Source organism: Mastigoproctus giganteus, chromosome 1 (assembly GCF_048544385.1).
Source record: "Mastigoproctus giganteus isolate SK-2022 chromosome 1, ASM4854438v1, whole genome shotgun sequence".
NCBI lineage: Eukaryota > Metazoa > Arthropoda > Arachnida > Uropygi > Thelyphonidae > Mastigoproctus > Mastigoproctus giganteus.
The window spans coordinates 75,311,372-75,336,266 of NC_143575.1; the positions used below are offsets into that span (position 1 = coordinate 75,311,372).

The 24,895-nt window shown below is 32.5% G+C and overlaps 1 protein-coding gene across 2 annotated transcripts in view; it reads right to left on the reverse strand.

Annotated features, from left to right (window-relative positions):
- Window positions 1-24,895, reverse strand: part of LOC150090897 (GTP-binding protein Rit2-like) — a 130,146-nt gene that overhangs the window by 21,321 nt on the left and 83,930 nt on the right. For both annotated transcript variants that reach the window (XM_090380552.1, XM_090380542.1), the window contains one exon: window positions 21,647-21,822. In XM_090380552.1, the coding sequence (XP_090236678.1) occupies window positions 21,647-21,822 (176 nt within the window). The remainder of the gene's footprint in view (window positions 1-21,646; window positions 21,823-24,895) is intronic.

The following is a 24,895-nucleotide window of genomic DNA, read 5'->3' on the forward strand; positions in this document are numbered from 1 at the left end:
TGGAATCCTACAGAAGACCTGACACTAGGTTAAAAGGTGCACCAAGAATATCCACTGTAGAAGAGTAGAAAGGTTCAAACTGGCCTTTCACAGATTACAATGTAGATTGGGGGCGGTTCAAAACTGCTTTGGTTTTATCTACTAATGGTTCTCACCACAGAAAGGCTTTCAAAAATATTTACTCGAATGTTTCTGGTTTATAGCTATCAGCAGGAAAGAGGCATTCAGTTCAGCAGTTTATTTGTGCAGTGCCTTAATTTGTATAAAAATAAACCAGTCAACACCAAAATGCACAGAATACTCAATGCAGAAACTAATGAATCCAAGCAAACTATGAACTCACAATAACCAGAAATATTTCTTGAACTTACAGAGCTTGTAATCAAAATCCAGTAAGACAACAATCCATAGCTACAATTTGAGGGACAGATGTTCGCAGGCCAGCAATCCATCTCATAGTTAGTATACCTGAGTATGCTAATTATGGGATGGATTGAAAAAGGAATAAGAAAGAATTCTAAATTTATTCCCAAAATATCTTATGATTAAGCAGTTATAATTTTATAACTTATAATTTTTTTTCTTATTAGGAAAAAAAAACAAAAAACTAAAAATAATAATTTTTCATTTGGGAATTTTTTTAGTTTGTATTCATTTAACTTTTACTTCTGTCTATGGAAATTTTATATTATGTTTGCCTCTATTATCGAATTTATTTAGCCTTGCTTTGGTTTTTTCCATCATTTAAATTTCAACTTTTGAATCATTTTAGAGAGCAAATGCTTTCAGTCCAGAGAGCATATTTGTATTATCTTTATTATAATTTATTTGAATTTTATTATTTTATAATAACACAAAAATAAAATTATTTTTGTGTTTACTTTAAGCTTCTTTAGTTCGATAATAAGTGGGTTAGGCAATTAGTTTTATCTGTCTTCTGAAAGAAATTCTTCATACAAGTGATCTCTTATTTAATTTTATTTTGGCCTAGTGACAGAATCCCAAAGAAGATTCAAAAACATCAGCTGTAAATTCATTAGCTAAGTAAACTGAATGTACTAGGATTATACATGTAATATCTGCATTTTGCCAATAAATTAATTAAAATATATGATATAAAAGTGTTCATACAGATATATATATATATATATATAACTATAAAATGTAAGGTAAAAATAATGAAATATTTGCCACCAGAGTGGCCGACCAGTGAAGAGAAAAAGATTTTGACAAATAAAACAGCAATAAATACAAGAATAATGAGGAATAGAATACTGTTGGAGAAACAATCCTAATTAATTTAGAAAAAAAATTAAAAGAAATTTAGTGGCACCCACTCAGCTAAGCACCAGTTTCCGAATTATGTGAAATATCACTATATGCAATCGTAATCTGCCAACATTACAAACAGATAAGTAGAAAAAACTGAAAATAATATTGAATTATTTTCTGACAATTATGCCCCATCCTGTCAGAGGACTGCAAGGCCATAATAGAAATGCAGGGAGACACTGCATTTCGAACACTAAACAAATAAATGCCACAACAGAATGATGCCAGCATTAAGCTGCTGAAGCAAAATATTTGTATAGCAGTGATCCTTATGCAGTGTAAAAATAATGGGACAGAAAAGATACTCGCATGGAGAAAACCAAACTACTGAACAAACAAAGCAGCGATGAAACATATATCTGAAAATAAAATGGACTATAGAGGGCAGCATGGATGCAGTATTAGCAAAACATCCACTACTACCATGTGAATATAATTCAAATTAAATCAAATTGAATCAAAGAATAGACAGCAAAAATGCAATGTAAAATAAAAAGAAAATAGAGCAAACATCAGTGGCAGCAAACATGCAAAAACCACAATATGTTGTGTGTATTTAACTATAAAATGTAAGGTAAAAATAATGAAATGTTTGCCAGTAGAGTGGCGACGAGTGAAGAGAAAAAGATTTTGACAAATAAAACAGCAATAAATACAAGAATAATGAGGAATAGAGTACTGTTGGAGAAACAATCCTAATTAATTTAGAAAAAAGTTCCAAATTGAAAGAAATTTAGTGGCGTCCACTCAGCTAAGCACCAGTTTCTGAATTACGTGAAATATCACTATATGCAATCGTAATATGCCAACATTACAAACAGATAAGTAGAAAAAACTGGAAAAAAAAAACACACAAAAAAAAATATATATATATACATATATATATACACACACATGGACTTATTGTGTTGTATATATATATATATACACACAATACAATAAGTCTATTAAAAATATTTTATACTTAGTTAAAAATTTGAAATCATAATTCAAAATTTAAGTAAAAATAATATTCTCGATTTCAACCCTCAGAAATTCTTTTTAAGTTTTCGCTAAATAAGGATTAGAAATACTATTGACGATAATGGCAATGCTGATTATTTTCTGTAAGTCTATATTCCTAAAACAATACTTCTTTCATTGAAATACTTTTATAATTTCTTATTTGTATCACAATTTCTTATAATAACATGCTTACAGTTTCTAAATTAAAACTTTATTTACAATCAGTGATCACTAAATTGTAACTACCATCCATAATGGACTATGCCACACAGCCACTGACAAGTGGCAGCGGTTGCTTAATATGGGGCATATTTTGCTGGCAAGAACTAGGACCCCTGGTGCGTACAGACCATTTCAGTGGACAGGCCTACTAGGAGACCATATGCAATATCTTTCAAGAAACAATAGAAACAATATCTTTCAAGATGATAATGGATCATGTCTTTGGGCCCACACTGTGCATAAGTGGTTTGAAGAATACAGCAAAGATATTACCCAACTTGATTGACCTCCAAACTCGCCTGACCTCAATTCAATTAAACGCCCTTGGGATATTTTGGAACAGAAAGTAAAGCATACGGACATGCAACCATCATCTATTCTGACACTGTGGAAAACCTTGCAGGCAGCATGGCTGCAGATCCCTATGAACGTCTTCACACATTTAGCATAGTCAATGCCTCAGCAAATAGTGGCTGTTATCCATGCAAAATGTATTATGATTACAGATAATGTTATCACTTTTATGAATTTCCAATTTTTGTTATTGCTTTTTTTGTCTTATCTCAATTTATGCATGTGCAGTGGAAGTGATATGTAACATCCCAATTTGTTCACGAACTCCAACAAGTTGTGTGGCTAGTTACTGATTTTACTTTCTACAGTTGATATGATTGTTGGTATCATCACACCGTGAAACAAAGAACTGTATCTGTACTCCTACCAATGTGATTGTTTTATAGTACAGCATTAATCCTTTTCTAATTCTTGTTTTCAATGGTTTGTATGGATTTCCAAAAAAATTAAGACAGTTTTTCCTTTTTTTATTGATGATTTTCTCAAAGAAATATGGACAAAGTTAAACTAAAGTACTTTACATTGCTTGATTTTAATGTTTTCTTTTTGTCCACTTCCACTTTTTTATGTACACATTTCCATTCTGCATCAATAACAACACTGAACAGCTGCATTCTTGTTTCATATTGTTATCACTTTAGTTGAGTCCTGAAGTGATTACGATAAGCAGGGTTCACAGTACTTTTATAATTTCTTATTATATTATTCATATCAGAATTTCTTATTATATGTTTACAGTTTCTAAACTAAAACTTCATTCATATACAAAATTAAGACAGAGCACAGGGCCTTAATACTATATATTATTATTTGTATTAGTCATAGTGCAAGAAAGCCAGAGGCTTTTGTTACATCAGCAAAAAAATACACTACCCAATATGTATTGATACAGCAGAATCAATACATATAGGGTAGTGTGTTTTTAATAGGAATTTTCTCAAGACATTGTCCTAGACTAACCATGGAGGCAACTCATGTGATTCAATATACAACTGAGTGACTAAAGGAAACCTCCTACAATCCAGTCTATAATTTTTCCAACTTAGTTTAAATTTATGCTTCTTGATTCTAGCATCACTTAATATATAATGAATAGTGAAAATTCACTATTCATTTTACTCAGAGCCTTATAAACCTCAATCAGAACCCCTCTAAGTACTTAGTTAACAAGCTCTGTAGTCCATATATCTGAAGTCTCTTTTGTATGGGTACCGCTCACAATATTGCCAAGTGAACTACGCATTAGTGGACCTTTTTTGAGAAAAGTTGTCTTTCTTTTAGGTGTAGTCTTAATATCTGGACACTGGAAATAGTATTCTAAATGTGGTCTCAGAACTGCCTTATACAGTGGAATTATATTCTTTCTATTTTTACAAGCAACTGTCTGATAAATCGACAGGGCACCATGGGCTCTCCTTACTGACTGTCTGCACTGAAGAGAACGTCATGTCTGCCTGTATGGTAACCCCCAAAATGCCTTTCTTCCTTTACCATTTTAATTATTAACCACTCTCAATATTCATATGACTGCCATGCCAGCTATCACATAAGCAACACATATATAAGCATATACAGCATGCATATAAGCATATATACTAACTAATCTGCAGTGCTTCAAAGCAGAAAATATACAGTTCCTCTGAATTGAAATTACATATTAATGGCTGAATCACATCAATTTCAAAGGACCCCAAAAAAAATAAAAGAACTGCTTTGAAAGTTACCAAAAGGAAGACAATGATTCAAGAACATATGTAAGTGAACTAACCTACATTATATTTGAAGGTTGTTTTGTACAGGTAAAAGGTGGCTGCTCTTTACATTAATTATATATGCTTGCTGTTCTATACAGTAACCCGGTCTCTCTAGAAGTCTTCTCCCACTCACCCACCCACAAGCAATGATGGGGTATCAATGAAAGAAAACAATGACAATATAAATTATTATGACAAAAAAGTACACATTTAATGAAATAAAATGTGTAAAAACCCTGGAAAAAACTGAACTTGAATGGTCAATGAACCTTGTATTTTTTTCATTTTATTATAAAAATTGTAAAACTTAAAATTATTTTTAATTAAATTTATTTGTTACCTAAGAATTTTATTCTTGAACCATTAAATTATAATAAGAATGCTTACTAGTAGGTAGCAATGTAGCATATGATTGAATATCAGGAAGGAAGGAAGAGGGGTCTAGATTTTCAAAAAAATATAGATAAACATGCATTATATATATATATTTTTTCAATCTGGAAGGTGATTCAGCATATGCTGACAACTTGCTTTTCATAACTTTTCAAATTTTTTTCATTTTGATAACTGTATTATCAAAATAAATAGAAACAATAAAATAACGCATAAACTAGAAGGGTCATTTGTGAGAGTGGGAGTAAGATACATATAATATTCTTTTAGCCACTAGAGGGGTGGCTACAAAATATAGAGGTGGATACCAAACATAGAGGGGTGGATGGAAACCTGAAAAATTTTAACAAAATTTCAAGATTAAATAAATAAATAAATCTATATCTCCTTGAAATTTCATTCAAAATTTTCAGGTTTCCATCACCCCCTTCTCCATTTGGTTGGTGACAACAAGAATATCATAGGTACAATAAATAGTTTTTTTTATGATAGCCACATATAGCATTGTGTATGTTGTGGCAGCATACATAATTAAATAAATTATTTCCCACTTTTAGGTGCATTAGCATATAGGTATAAAGTGCCTATTGCCTTTGCCATGTTTACTAGCATGTAATAATTTGATTACTAGTGGATGGATTTCCCTAAAATTTTTTATTTGGCTCTTTTAGATTTGTCAAGGTATCCCAAATTTCATTAAATCAGACCAACATAAATCCAATAATTATCATTTATTTTTTCATATATATTGCATAGGCTATCCATATAGCTATTGTAGCTGAAGCACCTATTATGTTGGCTATTATGTTCATTACTGTGTACTGACTGGAGTTCATTACAGTTCATTACTGTGTACTGAATGGATACTTGAACCACAAAAAAAAAAAAAAAAAAAAAAAATTGCTATAACTGACTTGTTTTTAATTAAAGTTAGAAAAATGTATATAATAAACAAACAACTGAACACTTAAAGCAAAGCATTATCTGTTAACCAGAGGGGGGGAAAAGGGAGGGAAAAGGTAGAGAGCCCCACCCTAGATAAGCCTCCGTAGGCACAGGGGCAGAACCAACAAATTATTTAACATCCAAATCAGTGTTTCCCAACCAGGAGGTTGCAAACCATTTTATAGCGATCACCAAATTTCTTTTACTTTCTAATTGTAATTTATTTTTCTTAAATGCAGAAAAATTTTTAAATTTCTGTAATAAGTACATTCAGCCTCAACAGGCATATTCAGTTTTTCTTTTTTTTTTTTTTTTTCAATCCCACTTTTAAAATTATAGAAAACAAAATGCATTCAAAATTAACTGCATGCCTGCCAACTTTTATTCAAATTCTAAAATGCTTTTTAAGAACTTAAAAAAAATCTTAAAATAAAAAAATAAATAAAAAACTTAATGGAAAAATTAGAAAATTAAAGAGATACTGCCTTAACTGAAATGTTCTGGAACTGTCCAAATGGCATTCCCAGCCATCTCTTCTAAATTAACGATAATTAATTAATGCATGTAATCTGATGCGACAGGTAAATTATGCCATGTCATCGTGAAATGGAAAAACTGTATTTTGGAGTTTTTTTGCTTGGATATATTCCCCCCAGCTTCTTGGTTCTGTTTGATTACATAGCAATGGGAATACAAAATCTATACATTCCATTATCTGTTTGAAGTTGACTATAGTGCACTATGCTAACTTATGTGGAGCAGTCACATTACACAAAAATTAAAAGTAAGCCCAACTGTTCACTTAATAAACTTATATGGGAACTTTTTGAATGTACCTCATATACAACAGATGAATCAACACTTGCATCAATTATATAAAAAACTTCTGAGTTTGTGTGTAACTGGAACACCTATACTACATCTGAAGATATTTTTAAAACTAGCAGTAATTATTGCCAATAAGAAAACTGTTTGGGATTATTATATTGTATTTGTACTGACAGTGCAGCAGCAATGGGAGCTATATATTCATTTAGTTGTACATAAAGATTTAATTATAATACATCATTTCATTTACCAAAGAGGAACTGGCAGTCAATGATACAAGTGGGGAATCTGTATGAAATTTAACCCTAAAGCAATTGCGGCAATGTTTTTTTTTTTTTTTTTTTTTTTGATCAAATGATTTCTCAGAAAAAAGTAACCTTAAGAACTGCCAAGAAATTATTTTAAATTGTTCACTTTTTCACGTTACCTTTATATTCGATCTATTATGAACACAGCTGTAAGAAATCCATTTTTCATATTAAAAACAATTAAATTTTTTTTTTTTAAATAAAACCTCCACTGCAGCACTTCAAATGTTTTTTTATCACTTCTCTTATTTGGGAATTATCTTCACTGTCAATGAGCAACATACAGATAAAAAAACCTGCACGATTCAACAATTGTATGCTAGCCAGGCTCTTCAATAACAAAAAGCTGGAGAGTGTAATAATTGGAGGTGTTACCATAGAAATATAAAGCCCACATTTCAATAACTGAACATGAGAGATGTCACTAATTTTAAGCTTTTGCTTTTCAACAGTGCATATTATCAGCATGTTCGGGAGGCAACTAGAGGGAGTAATACTCTTGATTTGATTATCAGCAGTGATTCTTCATGCATTAAGAATCTGCAGATAAATGAACCACTAGGTGGCAGTGATCACAGTGTGCTGAAGTGGGATTTACTCAAAGAGGTAACTACCATTAGGGGTAAAGGGAAGGGTTATTGCTTCCGTAAAGGCGACTACGATGGACTGAGACAGTATTTAAATTCTATACAGTGGGACCAACTGATGATGTTACCAACAGCAAATTCAAAATGGGAAGCATTCAAAGAACTTATCTTGGAAGCTACTAGGCTTTACATACCAACGAAAAAATATTGTTCAAGGTTTAGGCCAAAATGGATGTCAGATGAACTAATGAGGCATACGGCAGAGAAGAAAAATGCATGGGATACTTACAAATTAACACATGACACAGAAGCCTATGATAGATACAAGTTGATATGCAACCAAGTTACAAAGGAGGTTAGGCAGGCAAAGGCAGATTACGAGAAATCCTTGGCAAGGGATGCAAAGAAAAACAGCAAAGAGTTCTTTACTTATGTAAACTCTAGAAAGAAGGGGATGAATCGGATTGGTCCACTTGATATTGATGGGTCAACTGTTGATGATCCTGCTCAGGTAGCTAACAAACTAAATGAATATTTTGCATCGACATTCACACATGAGGAGTTATTCAGCAAGGGGAATGCCAGAGGTGTATTCAACTCTAGCAGTAAGCTACAGAATCTTGAAATAACTGGGTAAAGTGGAGGAGAAACTGTTGAAGATAAATACAAGAAAGGCACCCGGGGTGGATGGAATCTATCCAGTTATATTAAAGGAAGTAAGCAAACCCTTAGCCATAATTATGAGAGCTTCCTTGGACTCAGGGGAGGTACCCATAGACTGGAAATATGCAAATGTGACCCCAATACAAAGGAGGATCAAAGGCTGACACAAGTAATTATAGACCTGTGAGCTTAACTTCTGTTCCCGGAAAATTAATGGAGGCACTGGTTAAAGAAGCACTGCAGGATAATTTAGACAAGACTTCAGTTATAGCTCAGACACAGCATGGTTTTGTTAAGGGGAAGTCTTGCCTGACCAACTTGATTGGATACTGATGCAGTCACAAAAGAACTGGATGCAGGGAATAACTTTGATATTATTATATACTTGGATCTTAGAAAGGCTTTTGATACTGTTGCACATGGAAGACTGCTGCACAAATTGGAGCAGTGTGGCATTGGAGGCAAATTGCTGCTATGGATAAAGGGGTGGTTGAGGGGGAGAAGACAGAGAGTGGTAATCGATGGACACTGCTCATCGTGGACTAATGTTATTAGTGGAGTCCCTCAGGGCTCAGTGTTGGGTCCATTATTGTTTTCTGTATTTATAAATGATACTGATGATGGTATATCAAGCTTAATGTCCAAGTTTGCAGACGATACAAAGGTTGGCAGGGTTGTCAAGGACACTACCGACACTATGCTGCTGCAACAGGATCTGGAAAGGTTGAGCAGATGGGCTGAGAGGTGGCAAATGAAGTTTAACATTGACAAATGTAAAGTACTACACATGGGAAACAGCAACTCCAGAGCAACGTATCAACTCTGTGGTACTACACTGACAGTGGTAGAGAATGAAAGGGACTTGGGGGTGGTTGTGCAGGCAGATATGAAGTTCTCTGAGCAGTGCAGACAGGCTGCAAGAGTAGCTCATGGAGTATTGTCAGTGATATACAGGAATTTTTCCAGCAGGGATAAGGAGGTGATTATTCCATTGTATAAGGCAATGGTCAGGCCACACCTAGAGTACTGTATACAGGTCTGGAGGCCTCATTTCAAGAAGGATGTAGAGCTGCTGGAACGAGTACAGAGAAGGGCAACAACATTAGTGAATGGAACAAAGGGGTGCTCTTACGAAGAAAGGCTTAAGTTTTGCAAATTACAGTGTCTGGAGACTAGGCACCAGCGAGGTGATCTGATAGAGGTGTATAAAGCCTTGAATGGTTTAAGCATGCGCAATGCTGATGGGATTCTTCCTCTAGCTCAGAAAAATCACCTGAGAGGGCATAAATTCAAATTGAGGAAAGACAGATGTAGGATAGACGTGCGGAAATTTGCCTTTAGCCAGCGGGTAGTTGGTTGGTGGAACAGACTTCCATCCCTTGTGGTGGAGGTTGATAGCCTAAATAAGTTTAAGGCTCAGCTGGACAGGTATTTTGAACGAACAGAGGGGTGAAGTGGAAGTGGGTTTTTTTTTTTTTTTTTGGCTGATGCTGCATAAGCTTGCTTTCTTGCATCAAATGCCTCTACTAATGCTAATGCTAATTATCAAGAATAGGCTTAACTGATCCTGAATTTTTCCTGTTTTCCTGATAACTAATGGAGATTTTTTGAATTTTCAGTGGAGAAATCAAAGAAAACACTTTTACTGAAAGGTACTGGGAGTTTCAGCTCTGTGGACTGAGCAGATAAAAAGCATGACATCTGCTGAAATTGTCCAGGGTCTCAAAGATCCCCCACACATGCCTCCAGGTTAGAATCAGAGACACAATTTGAGATAATGCAGTAAATAGTCTTGTATTTACTCTCATGTGTCAAGAAATGATTCAGCTCATGAACATTCATTGCTATATGTATAGGGTTCAATCAATATGAACCCTATATGTATAGGGTTCAATCAATATGAACCCTATATGTATAGGGTTCAATCAATATGATCAGCAGCAACTAAGAAATCCAGCTTGGTGATTAGTATTTTACAGATCAGTCTAGCAGCAATGTGGTTGGACTGCCAATTTTTTGTTTTACAATCAGTGTGGTTTTTATCTTGCAAGGACCGGCATGACTTTCGACAGTCGACTCTTAGTATGGATGCTAAATTATCAACAGCATTATTTTACAAAAAAAAAATTTTCTGGTTGAAAGAACAATGAGTAACTGCCCAACCAATATATCCAGCCTTTATTATGACGATGCAGAAATAAAAGTTACTTAGAATGCATTTTGTAATTAGTTTCTTATTCAACATTAATACAGTAAATTTTATTCTTTTTTTTTTTTTTTTTTTTTTTTTAACTGATCAGATAAAAAAAAAAAAAAAAGGAGTAAATATTTCTTGAAAACAGTACAATATACCGTTCATCTTAAGGAACTTTTTTTCACATGTATAATGGTCAATAAATTGGACAGTGACTTGGTAATTTATCATGCCTTGTGCCTTTTCAATTTGTGTGCTTCTGTTAATAACTAAAATACTAGTATTTATAATCAATTTAACATGGTGAAATTGGATTCACATATGGAAGTGCTGCCAAACATTGGGGTAATTCTTAAACTGAAATTTCTCACCTTTGGCTAACTTTCTTGGGAAAGAGGTTGAAAACATTTTCTCTTGTTACTTTCCTTGTTTGCAGGATTGTATCAGCTTATGTCACATAATCCCAGTATTTTATATCACAGTTCAAATTCCTTGGGTTTGTTTCCTATGTCTTCTCCTAGAGGGGTCACTGAAAAATAGATAATCTTTATATTTTCATATTCTTTAAATCGACAAATAAAATCTTCTGAAAAAGTCGGACATCTTGTAATCTTCTAGTTCTCTGGAGATTTCTTGGCAACATGGCAAGTGTGTAAAATCATTTCTTTCAAGATTATACTTGAAAAATTTTATTTTATCACGAAATCTATTCAAATATCTTTCTAAGAAAGATATATTTTGTAATGTTGTATGTAATGCTAGCTAAAAATTTCAACCCTAAAAAAAATTAAGGAACCTTGGGGTTTTTTTTTTTTTAGCAGCAAACCACTGGATATCTGAATTCATCTGAAATCTCTATAACCTACAATTAATTCTTCTTAGATTAATTGTAGGTTATAGAGAATTGATAAAAAAATTAGATTTTTTTACTGATTTGAGGTGGTAACAGATCTGCTTCCTGATATTTATCAATATTATCAGAAAAGTTTTGTTGTTTTTTTTTTTTTTAAATCCAGACTTTGAACTTGAAGTTGACCTGGCCAGAGCTATCTCTGGCCTGCTTAGGATTGTTTGCAAATGAAGTTTGTGATTCAGAAGTTCTTTTCCTTGAAGAGTTCGTTAATTTATCTTTATTTATTATTTTTTTTAAAATCTTATTTTGAATCATAAAATGGATTTGGACAGAAGTCAGTGCCATCCACCAATGATTTCTGAACCTCCTCTTTAAATAGATTTGTCAGAAGTTTTTTCCACTGTTTGAATCTAGTTAGGCATTTACTCAAAGACAGCCAACACATGCATACAAGTTGCAAAACCTTTTTACTACAGGCATGTATTAATTGAAACCATTTCAATCTGTATTTCCTTTTAGCTTTTCTTTTTAGATAGTAGTAAATGTCCATCCATCCATTCATCCACTTTCAGAGGGAGGCATGTAGCCCCCTTTTCAGTACACAAATTAATCAATGACAGTCTATTATCACCAAGGCTCAACTCTTCTAATATCCTTACTACTACAGTTTTTAGGCACAACAGGGACATTACCAACACTAAGTGTCAGATACTTTTCTAAAGGAATCCCATATTCTTTCCATTTGCAGAAAATAATGTGCCATTTCTACTACTTCTTTTTCTGCATGCTGCTTTTTTTCTTCGTCCACATCCGTTTTTTTTTTTTTTTTTTTCCCTTTTCATTATTTCACCATTGGGAAACCATTTCTGATCAATGTGCCTCCATGATTAGCACAGCTCGAAGGAGGATTATATTCCATAATATGTTCCTATGCGCATAAGCATTCAACACACGGCCCCATCAGGGTTATTTCTGTGCGGAAATGTGCCAGAAACTTGTTTAAATAGACATCAGGTGCTGATATAACAAAACACATTCTATATTATATTTATAGAACAAATAATAAAATGACATTTAGATGCATTATTATATAACTCAGAAATAAGTAAATTATTATTATGACAGGTTTGATTATTGTCTTTATTAGCACCTATTCTACTAAGACAATGATTTCAAATTTCAGTAGTACAGGCTCTGACGCTAGCTTTACCAAAATTTGTTCAGCCAAATCACCATATCTGAAGTAAAAACAGCCAATAACAGCTGATGGGGATGTCAGGAACTTTTTTTTTTTTTAACCAAACTAGCAGTGGATAATTCATCTTCAGTTTAGAATGGTACATCTATTTTCCCATTTCTATAAGAATGTGAGAATGTTTCATTACATTGCATTGCATTTTCTATAATTTTTGCCTGAGAACTTCAAAAATCACATCTATACACAGTACACACAAAGTAAATGTTACCTTTTCCAGATTTTATAATACATAGAAAAAATCTTATATATACAGTGCTTTTTTTGGGACGGTACACAACGGTAAGGCGTACTGGCATCTTTATTAACAGTGACATGTGACATTTGGATGCAGTGCACTTTGAAATTTGTAATATTCCGTAAATGTTTTTCACATGTTTACCTACTATTCAAATAAGCTTAAAATTATTTAACTAAATTTGCATTTTTTACTGTCTATTGTTAAGATATTTTCTATATAAAACTGTATAACCATTTTTATAATTATAAATTACTCAGTTGGACTTATGTTTAATGAAGTCCTGTTATAGCAAATTATTTTGAATTCCCCTTGGAAGTTACATTTAAAATAGTTTCCGTTGAGCGAAGAAAATTTTCATATAGCGAACGGATTAGGAGAGAATTAACTCGGCACGCACTGTTCGCATTTCTGGCCTTCAGGCAATTTAGGCAATTAGTTCTGCTGCGCAAATTAAGAGAGCTAAAGCATTCTACAACTTAGTGGTACCTGGTAAAACCTATCCAACCACCTGTCCCACATACAGAGGAGTCATACTAGTCAAGAGAGAGCAGATCAAGGTGTATTCCCAATGGGCTCTGGCCCACCTTCTACTGGAGTGGTGTCCAATCTTTTCCCGTACAGGGGCCATATTCAAAAAAATTCAAAGTTAGATTTCTTTAGTGTGTTACATTTTCCATATCTTGTTGCATGTAAAAGTAAAATTGAAAATATTCGAAAATTTTATTAAGTACAATACACAATTACATTTACTGAACAAAACATTTAATGAGAATTTTTTTGATAATTAACAAAATTTAAAATGCTGTTTTATTTCACTTTCCTTGCGGGCTGTAGGTTGGACACCTTTGTGAATCAGCTATAAGTGCCCCATTCGAGAATTAGAAAAGTGATTTTCTTTTAACCCGACAAATAATCATCTGTTGTTTCGTGGAAGTGCATTATTCACATTTTTCCGTAAATTTTCCCTATCTCTGTTTACTTGGTCACAATACCTGAATATCCGAATGACACCGACATTTTGGACAGTTTCAAAAAAAAGAAAAGAACAAAATTCAAATTTAAGAACTAGTGACAATACTGATGATGAGGGACGGAAAACGAGGACAACGAAGGTATTAATCCTTCTAAACATGAATTGTTGGCATTTGGTGAAAGTAAAGTTAGAAAATTGTCAATTAGGTTACAGTTAAATGAAAGAGATGCAATGCGTGGATACCTAATTGATAAGAAGGTTTCGGAAGAATTGAAGAATTTGATGAATGTTCTGAGTACGATACCAATTTCATCAAGTGAATGTGTGAACAAGGATTTTCACAAATGAATCTGATCGCCAGCCCAACCAGCGCTTCACTGATGACAAAAACAGTTTCTTCACTACTGTTTCTTAAAATTGTAGGGCCCACCGATAACCGCTTTGATCCAGCAAAATATGTCCATTCATGGCTGCTTCGAAAACGTCATTTAGCAACTGACACACAAAGAGGAAGAAAAGAAATCGGCATAGGACAGGGGTTGGCAACCTGCAGCTTGCGAGCCGCATGCAGCTCTTTTAACATGTAACTGCTGTTCTTTACAGCTCATATGAAGCACAATTTGAAATGGAGTTAAGAGGACTTAAAAATCAAGGACATGTGGAGTGCAAGATTAAAATACCTTAAAACTGAAATTAAGGATTTGGAGAGGCAAAAGGCTGCCCTTGCAATTCTACACAAATGGACGGCAATAGATGAGTTTAAAATGCAGACCAAATTGTGTTCGATGCATGGAGTAGCTTGCCGGACCCATATATAAATTTGAAAATATTTGCGTTTGGACTACTCTCAGTTTTTGGTTCGACGTATTTCTGAAAGCATATATTTTTGAACATGAACTATATTAAAAATAAATCAAGAAACCGTCGCCTGAACAATGCGAGCATGTTTAAAGCTCAGCATGTTTAATTACGACATACTCGTATGATGTTGAGAGTTGTTGTTTGGTTTTTAGGAGCATTAGCAACTAAGGCCATATTGCTCCAGGGATATGCGGTGGTCATTCCCTGATCTCGCATCCTCCGTATTTGGTGGTCACGGGCTTGAATTCCCGATCTAATCAAGAAGCGTGTGCTGCGCATTGCTGCTCCTGCCCACCTGGCTACGGAGGCACCAATGTTGAGAGACTCACTCAAGAAGTTCATCAGCAAAAGTCACATTAATTTGTACCTAATTGGATGTTTGTTACGTTTTTTCAGTATTAATAAATATTTAAAAATATACATTATTTTTAATAAACACCTTCCCACTATTCCATTTCTTAAAAAAACTCTCGCCTCCCCCCCCACCTCTTCCCAGCATGAGCTGAGGTGCTCTTCAGATTCTCTCTTTTTTTTTAATTAGATCAAAAATGGCTCTTCACTCTAATGATGGATAAGAACCTAATAAAAATTTCGAATACTCTACAAAAACTTTATTATGAAATTATTTTTACTTATGTTATTATTTTTTACTTATTTTACTCACATTTTACTCATTTTTTATATACTTGAATAATAAACTTATGCTTAATAAACTGTGTTAATATACTTAATTTTTTTTCTTATTCTAAAAACATTACTACCAAAGTAACAATATCAGGAAAAAAAATTTTTTAGAGTAATTTTCATATCCTTTTAATTTTAAATTTTTCCCGATAGCAAAGAATGAGTACTGGCATCTATTTTTTTTTTTTTTAAAAAGGACTGTGTATATATATATATATATATATATACACCATAGTTAACCCATAGATTTGAACTACGTAAGTAGTGTAGAAGGCATCGTTTTAATTGTATCTCATATTGTGGTTGCCTTCACAACGAGATAGCGGTATTGCACTACTTCAAATAAATAACGCTTCTCTAGTAAAGACGACTATTGTTATTTATTTTCAGAGGATACCACCACCCAGATGATTGTTTTGAAACTATTGGACTTCATCATCAGTGGGTGGGCAGGTACCCTGGTAATATAACATGCCATCGCAGTTGCGAAGTTATATCCACAATATGAAAGATGCCAAAGGATGTAGGTAAAAATGTAACCACAATATGAGATACACTTAAAACGATGCCTTCTACACTACTTATGTAGTTCAAATTTATGGGTTAACTATGGTGTATTTACACCGATACTATATAGTTAATTACCAAAACCCATAAGAATTATGCCTTGTGCATTTCATTTTCAAATTACATTTTTACCAACACCCTTTGGCATCTCTCATATTGTGGATATAACTTCGCAACTGAGATGGCATGTTGTATTATCAGGGTACCTGCCCGCCCACTGATGATGAAGCCCAATAGCCTCAGTGTACCATTTATTTTATTACTGTCGATTCGCGCAGGAAGTTTGGAAGAGAATTTGTAGATATTTTTAATTACAGAGGTAAAATATCATGTGTGGAAGCTTCGAAAATGGAAAAGGTCTGGGACCTTTAGGGGATATCCTTGGGACTTGAAACAAACAATGTCTGCTTCCATGCAAAGGTTTTTACAGTTGGAAAAATGGCGTTTAGGGTCTGATAAGTTTCTGAAAAGGTGGGGAGAGCCACCTCTTCTGTGCAGTTTGGTTGGAGATGAGGTTCATCTTAAGTACTGGTTTTAGTTATTTGGAGGAAAAAAAAAAAAAAAAAAGCACCTGGGTTTTTTTTCGTTTATTACAAAATTCAGTTTTCTTGATAAAAATCTAGATCTCTTAGACTCTCATCAAAACAGTTCCATGATATAGGTTTAAATTTTATAACTCATTTGTTTGGTTTGATAAATCTGGTCCAATGGGTTATTTTTCACATTAAATTCACAAATAGCTTTGAAATGATCGTCTGAATTAAGATTTTTCATGATTTAGGTTTGGATTTTATAATTCATTTGTTTGGTTTAATAGATCTGGTCCAATGGGTTTTTTTTTCACATTAAATACACAATAGCCTCAAAATGGTCGTCTGATTGGTGGTATCCTCTGAAAATAAATAACAGTAGTCTTCTCTACTAGAGAAGCGTTATTTATTTGAAGTAGTGCAATACCGCTATCTCATTGTGAAGACAACCACAATATGAGATACAATTAAAACGATGCCTTCTATACTACTTACGTAGTTCAAATTTATGGGTTAACTATGGTGTATTTACACCAATACTATATAGTTAATTACTAAAAACCCATAAGAATTATGCCTTGTGCATTTCATTTTCAAATATATATATACACACACCCTTAAATACTACACTGTATCTCACCGAAGGACATTGTTAAATCAAATTTAGCTTCTCACCACACATAAAAAAATAAAAAAAAACTTAATACTACATCTAATTTATATTCTATGATGTGTAAAATATTGTTTCACACATTCCACATATTTTATGCAATGTATTCTATCACAGATAATTTCCAATTCATTAACTGTAGACAAAGAATGAAATTAAGCACAAATTTGTAGAATTGTTCTAAAAATTCAGAATTTCATGGTGAAGCTATAGTTTTAATTTATTTTTTCCCAAAAAAGACAGAGAAAAACTATATTAGGAAGGTGAGAAAAAGTAGGAGTCAAAAAAAAAAAAAAAAGCACATAGTAAATTCAAAGGTAGCAACTAAAAAAACACACAAAATATACTCATCAATTATCAAAAGAATAAACCTAAGCAAAGGGCACTCAAATTAGAACGAACATTTCCCTTCCAGTTCTTATTGGTCAAACCTGCACTACAAATCCACCCGCAGATGAGATTATGTTACCCATGTACAGGAACTAACCACCTGTTAAGAGTTTATCTCTCTCTTGGAAAAACAGAAAAATAATTGCATGGAAAATCACATTTGTATTGGTCAAAATGTTGCCAAAATGGTGCTGCTGTAAAGGCAAAGTGCTGTTATAGAGTAAATTTATGTTTTTAAAGCAAAACAAGTAGAAAAGAAAATAATGTCATTAAAAGAACGTAGGAAAATAATCTTAGATCAAAAACTGTCAGTTTTTGCTAAAACTGAAATTTTACTAAACATGAGCAATACTGTACTAATATACACAAGTATATAAAATATGCAGTTATGTATGCTTGTGTGTGTGTACATACACATACACCTTTTTGAGGTAACACAAAATGCTTTATGATAATTTAAATCAATGTTTTTTAAAATAATTTCACTACCGCTGAATGAATACTTTTCCTCTGCATCAGAGGAAAAGTATCCTCGGATATGCTTTCTTCTAGCTATACTTTTTCCATTACATTACATTAATTTTAAAGAGATGTACAATAATTCAAACCGTTAAAACAAAAATAAACAAAAAAAAAATCTTAAAAAATGTACTTCACGCATTCTCTTTTAAATAAAAATCAGAAATTATTTAAGTATTATATTAAATTGTATACCTAGTAAAAAAATATAACTTGAAGTGGAAAATTACCAGAAATAAAAGTTTTTCTTTCTGGAAGTGAAAAATCAACACAAATGAAAGTTTTTTTTTTTTCAGTAAATTTCATCTGTGGCAACATGCTCTAGATACATCTTTCAAACGATACATGAAATAAATAACAAAATGTTTAAAATACAAAACAACATTGAACAAAAATATGATAAATATTTTTACTATACGATTTTTAGCATTATATATTTACACTCAATATATTTTTAAGATGTTAAGTCCTTCTTAAAAATAATTCATCCTCAATGTGAATAACGTACGGCAACTGTGCATCTACTGCTTATTCTAAATCAGCAGTATGCAAACTTGGTATGAAGATCTTCACACAAACTGGTCTACAAACCCTCTGGGAATCATCCTGCAAACAGAGGCTGCTTCTCAGAGGGTTCGCAAGTAAGTCCATAGGGACAAGAAGATGGGCTCTGCACATTATGCTCACTACAAATGAGCCAAATAGCAAAAAAGATACAAGCTCACATATGATACTACTTTTGTGTGAGTGGTGGTTGTGGGGGGGGGGGGGATGTTGCCTTATTTTCCCAGCTTTATGAAAGCTGGGAAATATAAGAAATTTATCTCAATATGATATGTAGAACACTTCCATATGATTCACTAATTAAAATCAAATTAAAATGAATAAAAAGTAAAAAATCAATTGAACACAATTCAAAAATTAACTAAAATTCATAAAACAATTAAAAAATATATATACTAATTAAAAAACCAGTTAAAGTTAAACATTAAACTAAATAACAATAGTAACATAAAAAAAAAAAAAACTTTATTTCCGTTCCATACACAGTGGCACAAGCAGCTTAAGATTCTTTAAAGATCCCGAATTTAAGATTGTTTTTTTTTTTTTTTTCCCCTTGTTAGTTGTTGGCGCATCAGCTTCTATGGCCATAATTCACCTCCCAAAGTTTTTTTGCATTTTACTGTGATCCAAGCCCAAGGCGGGAATCGAACCCACGACCTTTGGGTTGCCAGACAGGCACTTTACCTACCTGGCTAGCCTGGTTGGCTTTAAGATTGTGGCCAGACCAATACAGATATTACACGCTATACTGAACAATCATTCAGTCCTTTCCTCTTTCACAACACAAATAAATGACTTTGTATAAAATGTTTCTTGCAATGATTGCAGCTCATCTTACTAAGGATCTATGCATATTTCCACTCATTGTCTGCATAAAACAGCACACACCCTCACAGTTTGTGCTTCTCGTTCAGTAGTGTCAGAATTGTCCTTTCATGCCATTAACGAAAAGCATACATTTTTATTTAATGAGCCCAAAATACTTAGTGTCCAATGTAATTATATGAGACTATAAATTGCAGAAACCGTCAAATTTAAATTACATGAGAATTCTATTAACGTTCATTGTCTATATCTAACCTCCAATTTGTGGTCTATTGCATGCATGTGTGAAGACAAATAATTGCGGCGTTTCACATGCATGCATGAGGAAAATTAATCTCTCTATTTAAGATTCAAGCTACACACTTCGTAATTTCCATTCCTGTGATCACGACATACAGTCAAAAAGCATTGTCTGCTCCAGGAAGGAAAATCGTTTTCAAAATTCATGTTTAACTCTAATTGATTTTTTAATTATTATTATTTTTTTAATTGTTTTTTGAATTTTAGTTAATTTTTGAATTGTGTTCAATTGATTTTTTACTATAATCATTTTGCATTAATCTTTTATTCGTTTTAATTTCTGGAGAATATCATATGGAAGTGTTCTAAGCATCATATTGAGGAAAATTTCTCTTTTTCTTCTACAAATATTGATATCAACGTAGAATGTACTGAGCACCATAGCTCTGTTATATACTATATGAAATTATATACTGGGCAGACTGTGCACAAACAAACAGGATAATAGATTTTTTAAACTTTATTACAAAAACAAAGAGTTATATCTCTTAGACTACTGTAGAAATAAGAAAACCAATTATATTACATAAATTTACTCTCTTTAGCTTAAGGTTAAGTCAAAGAGTAAATTAGGATTAAGCTAGACAAGATGCAATTCTGTTATCTGAACATCAAGATATCCGAATAACAAGACAACTTTTATATTTATGATTTTATTTTAATTTGATTGTTAGGGTATCTTGGTACTCAGGTAGCAGGTTCATACCTTGCCAAGTATAACCATAACTACTGCATTTTGTTTCATGGTATGATTGGTGTTCTTATTTTTAGAATGGTCTAATAGATTTTATAATTTTATTTTTTTAAATTTGTATACTTAGAAAGGTGGTGGGTATAAATTTTGCAGGTAGACTAGAAATATTTAAAAATATATATTTATAATATACCTATTTAGAATATTTTTAAATATATTTCTAAATAAAATATAACAATATTTTATTACTGAGAATAATAAAACAAAATGTTTATTTTGGGAATCTACAGGTAAAGGTAAAGGTAGGAATCAAAAGGGGATTAGGTCTGAAAAAAGTTTGTATAACATTGTTCTAAATACTATCAATAAAATGTAACTTTTTAATTTTAAAAATATTTACCCAAAAGCTAATTTAGTGCACAATTTAGAAGACTGAGAATACAGTTGCAGAAAAATTTTTTCTTAAATATGTATGTAATAAAAGAATTATTTTATTTGAAAAATTAACCAAAAATAAATAAATAAATAAAAGAAAACACTGAGATCACAAGAAAAATATGAGATTTTAGAGAAGTGCCCACAAATGAAAAAGAATTTGCAGTTCAGGAAAATCAGCAAAATGACAAGAAATAATTCCTAAAAAACCCATAACATTAAAAAAGTAAAGGATACCACAGAAATGATAAAAATATTAAAGTATTCATAAAGAAACTGAGCTAAAAATAAATACCGAAAAAATGATAATACAGACCATAAAAAATAATTCACAACTTATATTAAAACAATGATCAAACCCTATTCACAATTAATGGTCATTTGGGAACATAAGACAGGAGTTAGAAACAAAACATTTTGTCTTAGGATTTAATACAGTACCAAATCAATGCTGAAAGTCAACTGGCTGAATGAAATTATATTCAAGTGTACATTATATTACATGTAGTTCATGGCTGATGAACAATATGTATTTATACAATAAAGTTTGTTTCTTTTTTATACTTTTTATATAAATAAAATTGAACAAGGCATCAATGTTACTTAGACAAAGCATAAATAAAAGATGGATTTTACTGTACAAAGCTTTTACTTATGTCTTCCAAAAATAAACCTAAATATTGACTGTAACCATCTCCACCGACTAGTTTTTCTTTTCATCTTCTCTGCTGCAAGCAATCGTTCCTTCTCCTTATTACGTATTTCTCTTACTAAAGCATGAAATACATCATCAACAAAGTGCCGCAATGCTGCTGAAGTCTCATAAAAAGGGCAATTCAGTTGTCGCGATAATGCTTGCCCTTCTTCAGATGACACCTATTAATTAAATAATTAAAAACATAGTATAGAAACATATGCGTAATTTAGTAATTTGTGTACACTGAGTTCAAAAATAACATGTAGTTCATGTTATTTTTGAACTCAGAGATATTGCATACAGATTTTTCACAAAAAAAATCAGATGTAAATTTTAATAAATCACACTTTATCATATGAATACTCTTTAATTAGTTTACTGGTAGAAAAGGGATAAGATTATTACATCTTTATCCTAATCAGACCCAATAACTAAAGTAAAAAGCAAAAGCAGAATTTCAGAAGATGGAATTCAATATGTAATTCAAAATGAAATACATATTGAATTCCATCTTCAGTCCAAGATTTGGGTTCTACAAAAATTATACGGTACAAATGGAATTAATTAAAAGCTTACATTTCAAGACAATTCATTCTGAATTAATATAATGTGAACTACAATGAGGATAACTAACCTCACATAAAAATCAAATTAATTTTTGACAGTTATGCAATCTGTCTGTCTAACTAGAGGTGCTATATGTTTGCTATAAAAAATTAAAAGTTTTAAAAATTTTGTTTGAGTATACAGTATTGTTGTTTATATTTTTGTGGTATGGTATCATTATTTGTTGGTGGTAAAAATGAGAAAACTTTAACCTATTGGTCGATGACACAAAAATAGCCAGTCAACTAACTAGATAAAAAAAAAAAAAAAACATGTAATTAAATTTGCTTTTTTGAAAAAAATGACTGTGTAATACAGGTGAGAATGGCAAGGTTCTTGGGGAACTGAATGTGTTGCTTGTTATTTATCGAACACAGGTTGGTGCTAAACAGAGGGTAAATCATAAGGATTTAACAAGGGACTAATAAAAATCTGCTGCTTAACAGAAATTGGTGATTAAATACAGTATAGAGATAATAGCTTCATCAATAGCCACAGTGACTGCCTAGGAGGAAATTGAAATGATTATTTTCCGAATCTATTCAAAAGGATGTTCAGAAATATTGAATTAATGAGACTAGTTAGTTGACTGATAACACTAAAATAAATGGAACTGTTGGACTATCATCGTCCTTGCTTTATTTGTAGGCATTTCAACTGTGCTCAAAAGCAAGTTGCAGTGCAGTATTTATCTTGTTTTGGCAATCACTGTTTCTAAGGTTTCCTCATTTTTCCAGCTCTAAGTGAAGGTTATCATTATCACAGATTAATCTTATCCACAACGTTCAAAGGTCAACAGATCCAGCAAATTAAAAAAAAAACTGTTACAACAGAAATGCAAAAAAAAAATGAGTGTACATCCAATCAATTGTGAATGTGTTAAAATGTGCTATACACTGGCCAAACAAAAAGCCCCCATTGACATTTTAGACTCCCAACAAGTAGCTTGGGAGTCTAAAATGTAAATTTTAGCCTCCCAAGTAGCTTGAGAGGCTAAAATGCTGATATTCAAGTTTTGGTTGAGTCAAGTGAAATGAATCCTGTTGAAGTCTGGTTGATCTGTGGTAGGGACAAAGGTATGGTGCCCGCATCATACAGAGGAATAGTCAACTCTGTGTTGTCAGGCAATACTAGGTTGCAGCTGACTCACATCATCTGGTGCAATACCACCAACTTTGCTTGTTGAAGTGGTGAAAAACATTTTTAGACTCCAGAGAAAAGTTCCATTATCACCCCATCTCTTCTATCATGCAGTATGGATCACATCATTTGCCATTATGATAGTAAGATCCAATATTCCTTAAACTTCATGGGAACAGTTTTAAAACAGGTTTAGTCTCGCTATTCCCATTCTAACATCTTATCAATGCAAGCAATCCATGTAGTGTGAATGTGAGAAGCACTACCAAGGCCACTTTAATTAGCTGGGTATATTTTGGCTGTGTGCATGCCTTATCCAAAAATTTCATCTTTTCATACATGGCCTTTCCAGCCAACTTCTAATTCATCTACACATTGCATCACAAACAGTCAAACTAACAGAACAAACTTATTGGAGAAAAGATCTAAACCTCTCAAAAATTTCCTAATTCATTTCACAAAATATAGTCTCAGTCAATAATATGATCTCAGTGATGTCAATTTCTGTCTTCACTCTGTTAAGTCCCACTTACTTTTTTTGACAGAATCTTGATTATTATCAGTTGTCTCCACTCATTTCATTTACCTAATTACTCACTCTCATTTCACTCATTTCAGTTACCTAATTACTCACTCTATGATTCCTTTCCCTTAAAAGGTAGTGCTTGTACATATTGCTGCTCTGATAACCCTCATCAGAGACTTCCCAATCTGGGCTCTCCTCTTTACAATCTCCTCCAGCTTAAAATTTCTTTACTTCTATCGTTTTCTCAACTCTACAAATCATACTTTTTGAATTCTATTCTCTAAAACTGAACCTTTGCCAATCTAATTTGCTTTAGTGATTTTAATCTTCACTTAAATTTACTATTTGCATGGACCCAGCTGGTAGATTACTAATAACTTTACATGACTTGTTCATTTATTGACTACAATACTAAACAATCCAAACTCCACCCCCCCTCTAACAATTGTGATCTTGTTCTCAAAAACAACCTTTCAAAGTGCATAGTTTCTACAAATCAAATCAAGTCTCAAGTAAGGGTACTTTTACATATTGATGAGGATATCTGGAGATGCAACTTTTTTGGGAGCTGCTAAGTGGAACTATCTTTATTGCTTAAAAATTATTATTTTTTAAAACTTTTTATTTAAAGTTAGTAGCATAGTTATCATTTATGATTCTCTGATTAAGTTTGTGAATTTTTTCATTACTTGGCCTTTGTAATTGATTAGAAAAAAACAATGAACTTCTGCTGCCATTATGTTGTATTGATAAGAATGTTCAAAAATTCTGCTGCCATTTATAGTACTGATATAGGTGATACTAGGAAGTTTCTATTTAGTTTTATTGCAGTGTAATCACTATCAAAAGAGGCCTATAAACTATAAATTTATAGCAATACAAATGTGTTTTAATAATGTGATTTTTTCATGTAGTATGTAACGTAATCTAAAAGAGCATAGTATCATTAAATAAGTGGGATTAGCTTAGCATTATTCTTT